The sequence below is a fragment of the Apium graveolens genome, chromosome 9 (assembly GCF_009905375.1).
Source record: "Apium graveolens cultivar Ventura chromosome 9, ASM990537v1, whole genome shotgun sequence".
In the NCBI taxonomy this organism is placed as follows: Eukaryota; Viridiplantae; Streptophyta; class Magnoliopsida; order Apiales; family Apiaceae; genus Apium; species Apium graveolens.
In genome coordinates this window covers 19,414,512-19,425,205 of record NC_133655.1, presented here as the reverse complement: position 1 = coordinate 19,425,205, position 10,694 = coordinate 19,414,512, and the positions used below count along the sequence as shown (strand labels likewise).

Here is a 10,694-nt window from a genome sequence, read left to right as displayed (position 1 = left end):
AATACGCATTTCTACATGCGAGTTCAACAATTTTTTTCAATTTACAAGCTACATGTATAAAGCTGTAAATAATCAAGTTGTTCGCGAGTTTTTCGAGCTCGGTTTGATAAGGGCTCAATTCGTTAATAATTTAGGCTCGAGTTCAAACTCAAAAATGTGGTGTTAAGCTTAATAACCTCGAGTCGAACTCTCATATTAGTTCGGCTCGAGATCGGCCAGGCTCGTTGAAACTCCAAAAACATAAATATATTATGATTTTAATAATATTCCTAACATTTTAAATTTAAAATTACACCCTAATATTTATTTACGATTCATTTGAATTATTTAAGGATAATAGATTAAAATGTGAGTTTTGATTGTATCGAAACTGATAATAACTTTATCCAAATGTGTTTCAATCATTTTTTTAAAAGTTAAATATTACTATTGGCGAACTATTCTATTTAAATTTATTTGTACCAAAAAATTCCGATTAAGATTGACATAATGACATAATCTTTCTATCTTAGATAAATACTAGTCACACAGTCTCGTTCTTAAAGATACGAGATAAAATTAACTTACCCATCTTCAATTCTTTTTCCAGTTACTGATTTATCGTTGTACTTATATTTATCAAGTATTAACACGTATTCATTACCCTGTAACTGACCAAGCTTACCAAAATAATGGCCTTGTTGTGCCGTAACAAATGGGATTTATCCGATCAACAAACACATGTCATATTATGGACCCCCTTCCCTTTTCAGTTAATTCCCAAAGGCCTAAACCTAGTTTTGCACTTGCACAACTTGTCCCTCCCAACTGCATTCAGTTTCGATTCTCTACAATTACAGGTGTGCGTGTGGTGTGGGTAAATCTCCAATATTACTCATGCACATACGTTGGTACAAACAATAACAACAGTTCTACAACACAATGGTCAAGTTCATGAAACTACATTTCCTTACAAGTTTTAAACAACACAATGCTTACGAGTGTGTCTTTATAATATAGACAAACAATGGAAAGAAATGTGGGGGCCAATGTATGGAAAAAGTCTCCTCTTTCATACCAGAACCCATAATTAAAAATCTTAGTGACCATCTTGGGAAAATCCTCAACTCCTTTTCACATTTTCATACTTCTTTATTGGGTAAAATTGTCCTATAAATACTTACTTGAACCAAAGGCAGTGTTCATTCATATTTATCTCATTCTCTTAACAAAATGGCTGTGCATAGCTTGCTAAGTGTGGTTGCAGCCATTGTTGTTTTGGTGGTTATGGTTCATCCTCATCGAGCCGCCTCGGCTTCGAGTCGAGGCCGGTTCGGTGTCAAGAGTGTTGATCAAGGTGATATTGCGGTGACTGGTTTGTGCACTTCTGCTACAATCATGCATGCTGGTTATAAGTGTCAGGAGTATCATGTAAGTATGAGTATTTTTAGCCTTATGTTTGTAAATGACCACCATGCACTAATAAATAGGACCAGATTACCAGAGACCAACACATTTTTTAAATTAATTTAAAACATTATCTTTATGTGCATTTAAGAGACACATGTATTGACATACTTTATTCAATTCAAACGAGCAAAACGAGTATTCAAATATACTTATACAGGGAGGTGGAGTCAAATGTGTGATTGACGGACATACTAAAATGTAGGATAAAATTGTTGATGTTGTAGGTGGTGACAGATGATGGGTACATAATCAGCATGTCGAGATTTCCACAGGGTCGAAATGGTGAAGGTGTTGGTAGTAATAAACAGCCAGTCCTGTTGCAGCATGGCCTTCTAGTGGTAAGATAATTTATATAATTGAAGTTGATATGATAGTAAAAAAGGGTGCGTAGTGTCTTTCATTATTGTACTCATTTCCTTACTCGGTTACTCTGATGAAGATGTTCATAATTTAAAGTGTATCCGCGTGTTTTTTTTTTCAACTCAAAAGAAGATAAGAACATGGTTTACTTTACTTTATCTACAAAAATAGTGCGAATCTACATATTTAAGTTCACACTAGTAAGGTCTTATAGTTTTGTTGGCAGTCTTATAGTGATGCAGTATTGTTGTCTGTTCTTTCTTGACTGTCAATGGTGATGCACCATTGTTTTACTGATTCAGATTGTGTCTGTAGCATTGACTTTTGAGTTTTGACTGTCTTTTTTAGCAAGTTTATTAATTTGCAGTCTAACAGGAATTTGTTTCCCCTGTACAACTACATTCTGTTTTGTTGATAAAATTGAGACCACTTTTGAGAACTAGTGGATGTATGGAGTTCAAAGCATTATGGGGTTTAGTTATGTTCCTAGATGCCTGGGTTGTGAAAAGTTCCGTAAAATCATGGCATGGCTGCCAATTGTTAAATGGGCCAATTCTATTGTTTTTCTCTATCATAGTATCCAACACATTCATTCAGTTTTCACTTCCCTTGTCTACACTAACCGAGTCTCCTCCCCTGTTTGTCCTGTTGTTACGAGGGTTTAAGGTACAGGCACGTGGATGCGTGCGTTAGTATTTAAATTTTTCGATATTACTAGATTTTCCTAACTAGCCATTTCCATGCATGGACTAATAAAAAAATCCTGAACATTTTGCATAACATTCTCTGATATTTGCAGCAGAACTGTGCATAATACACAGTTTTCAACACTCTTTTGCCATACATCATCCTTTCAAAACTTTTATAAGTTAAGACCACCACTGAACTAGACAAATAAGAACAGATGAATAGAAATAGAATAGTATGACCATGTCTAGCACTTATAAATCAGATATTAATTTGTAATATGTATCTTATGATAAAGATAATAAACATACACAAAAATGAATGGTGCAGGATGGAATGACATGGATGCTGAATTCAGCTAACGAATCTCTAGCATTTATCTTGGCTGATAATGGCTATGATGTGTGGATTTCTAATACTAGAGGAACCAGATTTAGCCGACGTCATCTGTCTCTTGATCCTGCATATAAGGTAAGTATTTAACCTCATGTGTGTGTAAGAGTTCATGTAATCAAATCAAGTGAGAAACTGAAGTACAATTATGGGACAGGAATTCTGGGACTGGACATGGGATGATCTGGTTACTGATGAGCTATCCGCCACTATTGATTTTGTCTTCAAACAAACTGGACAGAAACTTCATTATGTTGGACATTCTTTGGTAATTCTCATTTCAACAGTCACTCTGACTTGATATTTCTATAAATTAACCTGAATTAAGGCGTGTGGTCTAAATATACAGGGAACTTTGACAGCACTAGCAGGCTTCTCAGAAGGAAACCAAGTAGACAAGGTGAAATCAGCAGCAATGTTGAGCCCAATAGCTTACGTTAGCCACATAACTACTGCACTTGGTAACCTTGCGGCCAAAGCCTTCGTTGGTGAGGCATGTATTCTATCTCCAAATTATCTTTTAATTTTCTTGACGAAATTTAGTTTTAACATAACCAATAACCGTTACTTCTTACATTAACAGATTACAGATTTATTGGGCATAGCAGAATTCAATCCATTTGGGTACGTAGTGATCAAAATATCTATTATGCCAGACAAATTATTTACTGAACACTTGTTTAGACATGACTGAGAAGTTTCTAATCAACAGAGCCCCGGTATCCATATTTCTCAAGGCTTTGTGTGCTAATCCAGGAGTAGACTGTTACGATTTGATTACTGAAATGACAGGTAAGTATATACACAGTACATTATCTTCTATTAGACTTTCACTCTCATTTCACTAGCAATTGAACATGTGCCCAGCAAAAATTAGTAACTAAGCAACCTAGTTGATTACAGGACCAGCTTATCTATATTCTTAATTCTAGTTAACTAAATCTACAACTCTGTTTTTCCCTTTGAATACGTGAAGGCCAAAACTGCTGTCTGAATACTTCTACCGTAGACTTATTCTTGAAGAATGAGCCTCAGTCGACAGCAACCAAGAACTTGGTACATATAGCTCAGAGTATGTTACAACTCTGTGATTATTCTCATGATGTTCATATCAAATTAATCAGAATTTGCATTCTGTATCTTATGTGTACAATTTATATTTTCCGTAACTTAACAAACTTTCTGAAATAATTTGCAGCCATCCGATATGGAAAATTAGCAAAATTCGACTATGGAAGTGCAAGGTCCAATATGGAGCATTATGGTCAACCTACACCTCCTATCTATAATATGAGCAACATCCCAAAAGACCTTCCTTTGTTTCTCAGCTACGGAGGCAAAGATAAGCTTTCCGATGTGAAGGATGTGCAGATTTTGCTTGACAGCCTGAGATTTCATGATGTCGACAAGCTTGATATTCAGTTTGTCAAGGAATTTGCTCATGCAGATTTCATAATGGGAGTTACTGCTAACAATATTGTGTATAACCAGATGATGGCCTTTTTCAGAAACCACCAATGATGATCAAAGGCACTATTATTCAACATGTATGATTCTTTAAAAAATTTATAATGTTAATAACAGTGTCTATCTATCTAATCTTGCTTTAGTTTCTTTAGCACAAGCTCAACTACATTAAAGCAAGATGAACTTATTATCTTCAAAATTCAGTTTACAGCAAGTGGTTCCTATCTTAAGATTCTTACCAAATTGGCTAAGCCTCCTAATTTAATTTAAAGAAAATTTTGATTTAATACATCAAGAGAAAATTCAAACCGAACCTTAATTGTCAATGATTTAGAATTTTGTCATAAGTTGTTTAAGATATCTAGCCTCAAAGGATAAGTAATAATGACTACATGATAAAAGAACAGCACAACTCCAGTTTATTCCATGTTTATAAGTATCACATTCGTATCTTTATATCTTCAAGTAAGTTGTATACTTTGTCAAAATCACTGAAAAGTTGTGACAGAATGCAACCACTGCAAGAACTTATACTGTACTATGTTCCCTCTTCGAGGCTTCGACTGTACTGTCCCTCATTATGAGCTTGGTGCTGTATAACTTCAGAATTGAGTATCTAATATGTTGTTGAACAATTGAGTTAAATGCATTTGGGCCAAAATTTTGCTAAATTCTCAATTTTTTTGTTGTAGTTAAAAAATAACAAGTGGCCAACGTTACCTTCCGCATTTTGACATGGCGGCGCCTGTCAACATCCGTTAAGTTTGTGCCATTAAGTCCTAAAAATACATAAAAATAAATAAAAAATGAAGAGTATTTTAGTCTTTTCGGTGGAAATATTAGCGGGAAGGCATATAGTGACTATACAGATGCCCCAAATCGGTAGCCACTACACAGTAACGAAGGAAAACCCTAATCCCTTTTTAAAAATTCGATTACTGAAAATCCAAGAAGACGATGGAGTGGTTTATGAGACCACGCAAGAAGAACGAGAAATATGGATCTGCAGAGTGCCCCGGTTATAAAGGTACAATTTTTAACCCTATTTATTGAACACATATGTGACTGTGAAAATATGTGAATCGTTTGTACTAAAATATGTGTTCATGTGGTCCCAAATTATTCTTTCTGTCCCCCATTTGCATGTTACTTTGCCCTAAATTGCATACCCTACTTGTTTTTTGTTTGTTTGCAGATTATCCTGATTTCTTTACAATTAAACTGTACCATGGGGTGAATTTGAGAATAATTTCAAAAAGTTTGTTAATTACAAAGTTGATTACTTTGATTTCTGTAATGTTGATCTAATGTATGTACTTGAGGTTGTTGCAATGAGTAAAGAAGCAATAGGTAGAAGGTCACTTGCTCACAAATCTGTTGCATTTGAAATATATTTCAAATCACCAAATGAGACCATGGATGAAATTGGTAAACTGGAGACAGATAATGATGTATTGATGATTACTGGGCTAATTTGTCAGAATGTGCAATATGTGAAAGTGTTTGTGGTTGTTATAGAGTCCCTAGTTGTTGAAGGTTTGCCATTAGGAGATAAAAGTACACCCACCCACCCTGTCACCCACCCTGTTATAGAAGTTCAAGATGAGGAAAGTGAGGAAGTAGTACAAACACCTGATGAAAGTAGTGAGTCCTCAGTGCCTAATAGTGAGCCACCAGTTAATAAGAAGAGAAGATTCAAGAGTGTTGGTGTTAAACATACACCCAAGAAGAGGTCTTCAAGAAGGCCTAAGTTGGTGAAGAGTGATGGTAATGAGGCAGATAGTGAGGAATGTAATGAGGAGATGCAAGAGGAGGATGGTGAGCAGTTGAATGAGGATGGTGACAACTACTATAACTTTGACAATCTAGATGATTTGTTCAATGATGGAAATATTGGGGGTAATGATGATGAAGAGTGGTTCCCTGAAGACGATTTATCAAATGAAGAGTAGCACCCAGATAGTTCAAATGATGGAAATTCTACTCAAGATGAGGATTTTGGATTGATAGCAATGATGACAAAAAGGCTGATGAGGAAAATATTGATCTGAATGATGAAGTGTTTGGTAGCAGTGAAGATGAGAACATGGCTGTCAGTAGTTGTAATATCCCATATATTTTCAAATATTATTATTATTATTTGGAATTGTTTATGTGATTTTATGTGAATTTTTGGTGAATTATCTGAAAAGTAGAATAGATATCTGAATGTTATATGTGACATTATTTGAATATTTGAATTTTTATATGTCCAGAATAAAATATAGATAATTGTGGTATTTTTCTGGTAATTTTTGGAGTGTTATATGATTTTATAATGATTTATGAATTATTAATTATTTTCAGAATAATTATAAAATTATTTTATAAAGCCGGGAATCTTCCAAACTTCAACCGTTTTGCGTTTTTACAACCCGGAACTCTTCCGAAAACTCCTTCCTAACCTAATCTGGTAATTCCGGACATTTTCCGTGTTTTGACTTTTTCGATCCGGATTACGGTTTGACCCGTGCGCGGCCCGGCGCAATATTTTCGATACGATAGTTATTTCGGTAATCAATAAAACCCGTATTTTCGGAAGACGGGATATTTTTACGTTATGTTCGTATATGGTGTTTTATAAAAAGCCCGGTTTTGATAATTATCCAATTTTGGTATTGAATCGGATCGTTATTGCAGTTACTTAGCGGCTAAGCAACTAATTTAACGATCCAAAATGATCCAAAATGATCCAGAACGATCCAATATTCCATAAATATAAATAGCCTATTTCTTATTTCGTTTATTCCGTTTATTCATTTGCAACCAGTTAAAACACCGTAAATACAGAGAAAAACCCGAGAAAACCGAAACGTTCCCGAGAATCAAACACACGAACGAAGGCGTTATCGAACTCCGATTCGGGCGTGCAGCATATCAAAACGAAGCTCTCGAAATCTTCTTTCTGAATCAATCATCAGTTTCTGCCCAGAAATCACAGTAATTTTCTTATTTATTTATTTATATTCGAATTATTTGATAATTAAATGATGAAATTTTGTTCTTGATGTTGTTGATGTGATTTGATGCTTCCATGTTGTAGAGCATGTTTTTCTGGTCAATTTGGTATATTATACGTCAAAAATAGAGTTCAATATCATATAGAAATTAAGGTTTTAATTTCTGAAAATTTCTTGAATATGTGTTCTTGGTGTTCTTGGAGAATTTCAAGAATCAGAGTCAATTTTGAAGGTGTTATTGAACACCAAATCACAAGTATGAATAACCAAAATGAATCACAGATGATTCTCTATCATTTTATATCATCAAATCGTTCTAACAGTTGTTAAATTTGAAAATCGGTTTTAGGGTTCATGATTCGAAATTGGGGTTTTGAATTCTGATGATTGTTTGATTGTTTTGATGTTATAAGTAGTTTTATATGATGATTTCTAGTCGAATTACGTACAAAATTGTAGTGTTTGAATTCGGGAATGATTCAGTCGAGTTTTGCCGGAAAACTCGAAGAAACCACCGGCGTTAATGGTGGTTTCTGCCGGAGTTGTCGATCTTTGGATCGTTTGTGAAGATGATTCTTGTGTTTGTGTTGCTGATACGACTGTGAATCATTTCTGTATTGAAAAGAATTGCAAAATCGGGACACAGAAGGGTGAACGGCGTTCGCCGGAACCCGGAAGACTCGCCGGAATCTGCGGATTTCCGGCTTGTTCTTGGGTTTCTTGACGACCCGGTTCGACCCGTTTTTAACCCAATTTCCGACCCGATTTCAATCCATTTTTCCCCAAACCAATTTCCATAAGTCTGTTTCTGTAATTTTCTGTTTTAAAATAATTCAAAAATCCTATTTTAATTTCTGAAAATTTATTTTTATTTTGAAATTCATTAATTTAATTCTGAAAATTTATTTTAATTCAAAAATAAATCAAAATTATTTAGTTAATTAATTTTAGTTGATAATTAATTATTTAATTAGTCAATTAATTTAAATATTAGTTGGTTAATTAATTTAATTAGTTATTAATTAATTTTAATTGATTATTTAATTGGATTTAATTATTTAAAATTGATTTAAAAATTCTGAAAAATAGTCTCGAGCTTTAAAATATTATTTTAAATTATTTTCTAAGCTCGATAATTTTTATAAAATTATTTTTGAGTGTTCGAGCCTTATTATTTAATTATTAAATGATTCGGAAACCCGTTTTATTCCGAAAAATGTTCAAAAATTCATAATAAATCAACCGTTTGTCCGTTTAATACAAAACGAACGCGTACAGATTCAGAAAAATATTGCGCTTTTAATAAAAATACTTTTGAGACCTAATTTCTTTTGTATTGCAATGTCATTTGATTTGTGTATCAGTTTAAGTCGGTATCTGATCGGTAAATGCTAATATTGACCTAATTTTCATTCTGAACGCACTGAGACGTACCCCTTAATGATTTGACTTATGTGTTACATAAAATATGTGAGTACGTGTTATATAAATGCCATGATTACGTGTTACGTGATATACATGCTATCTGTTATAATTTTAAAATGCCATGCTAGTTATAAACGATCGGGTAGATGTCAAGACGTATAGTTACGTCGATTGAGTTTAGATCTGTCAATTAAGATAGTCCTTTTGTTTATAGAATCGAGTAGCAAGGAGTGCAGTCAAGTGTTAGACGAAGATAGTAGCCATCAGTTAGAAGCAGAGTTAAAGTAAGAAGTTATTGAGCATACCAGGCAAGTACCCTAACTTCACTTATTGTTCCAGTGACGTTTATTTTGAATCTTATTATGCAAATATTTATATGTTCACATGCCATTCAAGTGTTATTGACTCTAAATTTATCCTTTTAATTTCTCTACTATTCTAAGTTCAGAATAGTTAAATATTTTTACATTTCGCTATAACTTACTCTATACAGTGAAGCTTTGAATTGAGACTAGCGAATAACTAATTGTTCTGGTTATTTCGCCATTGGTTGTTGAGAAAACTCCGGACCATGAGAAATGGGGAGTTATGTGGTTAAGGATGTCATTTGATTCGACTCCTTTGACGGAAAATGGTTTTATGGGTTGGATGGTTGCGTAAGAGGCCGTGGCGGCGGTCCAGTGTGAGCTATGTGTTATACAGGATATAACACCTTGCTAGGCCAATATGTGCCTTGGGTACCTTTTGTTTAGTTGGATATGTTTCGGCATACCGGTGTTGCTCCGCGGCTGATCACCGGCGGCAACACACCGTCGTTCGAGGATTCCAATCCCAAAACATAATATATTGCAAATGTTGTTTATTATCAAATTTATATCAGTTTTGATACTGCTCAATTATTGTAGTTGGTTTTGTTCATCAGATATACTGTTGTTATTCCAAATCATAAGTTATTTACTACTTGCTGAGCATTTCTTTCGCTCATACTTGTTTCTTATCTTGATTCTTTCAGTTAGGCCAGAGCAAGCTTAAGTTCCAAGTTTGACCAGAGGTCGAGTGCTTGTAAATAGTGATGTGTATTCCAGGTAGACTGTTTTGGGACGCTTGGATAGTCTAGAGGTTTGTAATAAAATTTGAATAATCTGTAAAACTAATTAGACTTATGGGTTGTAATAACACTTGATTTGTAGTAGTGCCTGTTCCATACTATAACCTGTGATCGATCCAGTGCAGGTAAAGGGGTCGTATTTATTTTATTATTCCGCTGTGATTATTTTATTTTAGTTTATTGGCGAGTGACCCCCAAATCTAGACCCCGGGTTTGGAGGGCGGCACAGGTTGGTATCAGAGCTACAAGTTATAGTCACTGAAACAGGCGTAGGATTGTCATAGATGAGTCATAGGAAGATCACACAAGATAGGCGCGTGTAGTTTAGCTTTTATAGGATTAAATTTAGGATGTTGGGTTGGGTTATAGTTAAGTTGTTAGGTTTCCTGTTTTGCATTTAGCTTTAGGCCTTGTGTCATTGCCCTGTTATTTTGTTGGTTTAGTTGAGATTTTAAGTAAGGATTTATAAGGTTTGGGTAATTCGGAGTAAATTTTTTTTATGTTATTATTCTCGAGATAATAAGCAGGATTATGTGATAATCATGTCGCTTGTGTTAATATGGTAGCAAGTTTATGATATTTTGAGAAGAGATAGTGTTTGCGAACTTTAATATGCTAAGGAATTGCTACATATTTGACACAATGCTTGACATATTATTATATATATTGCTTGTTTCTTACCAGAATAATGGCTCCAAAGAGAAGGAATAATTCAGGAGAGGGTAGTACCGAGAGCCGTACAGATCCAGCGATTATCCAGATGCTGGGACTGATGCAGCAACAGATGTTACATCTTACGCAGCAGC

At 34.5% G+C, this 10,694-nt stretch overlaps 1 protein-coding gene across 2 annotated transcripts; it reads left to right on the top strand.

Moving 5' to 3' along the window:
* Positions 1-1,175: 1,175 nt before the first annotated feature.
* LOC141684635 (triacylglycerol lipase 2-like) lies at positions 1,176-4,477 on the top strand. 2 transcript variants are annotated; one of them, XM_074489703.1, is made up of 9 exons: positions 1,181-1,410; positions 1,674-1,787; positions 2,827-2,967; positions 3,047-3,157; positions 3,239-3,382; positions 3,473-3,513; positions 3,602-3,681; positions 3,866-3,961; positions 4,088-4,477. In XM_074489703.1, the coding sequence occupies exons 1-9, from the start codon at positions 1,213-1,215 to the stop codon at positions 4,408-4,410; spliced, it is 1,248 nt and encodes a 415-aa protein (XP_074345804.1). In that variant the 5' UTR covers positions 1,181-1,212; the 3' UTR covers positions 4,411-4,477. The 2 variants fall into 2 exon arrangements, with proteins under 2 accessions (XP_074345805.1, XP_074345804.1); XM_074489704.1 differs by lacking the exon at positions 3,866-3,961 and having other exon boundaries at positions 1,176-1,410.
* The last annotated feature ends 6,217 nt before the right edge of the window (positions 4,478-10,694 follow it).

Coding starts and splice junctions, on each gene's coding strand:
- LOC141684635 (XM_074489703.1), top strand. CDS start 1,213: ATGGCTGTGCATAGCTTGCTAAGTGTGGTTGCAGCCATTGTTGTTTTG. Junction 1,411..1,673: donor ATAAGTGTCAGGAGTATCAT/GTAAGTATGAGT, acceptor TTGATGTTGTAG/GTGGTGACAGATGATGGGTA. Junction 2,968..3,046: donor CTCTTGATCCTGCATATAAG/GTAAGTATTTAA, acceptor ATTATGGGACAG/GAATTCTGGGACTGGACATG.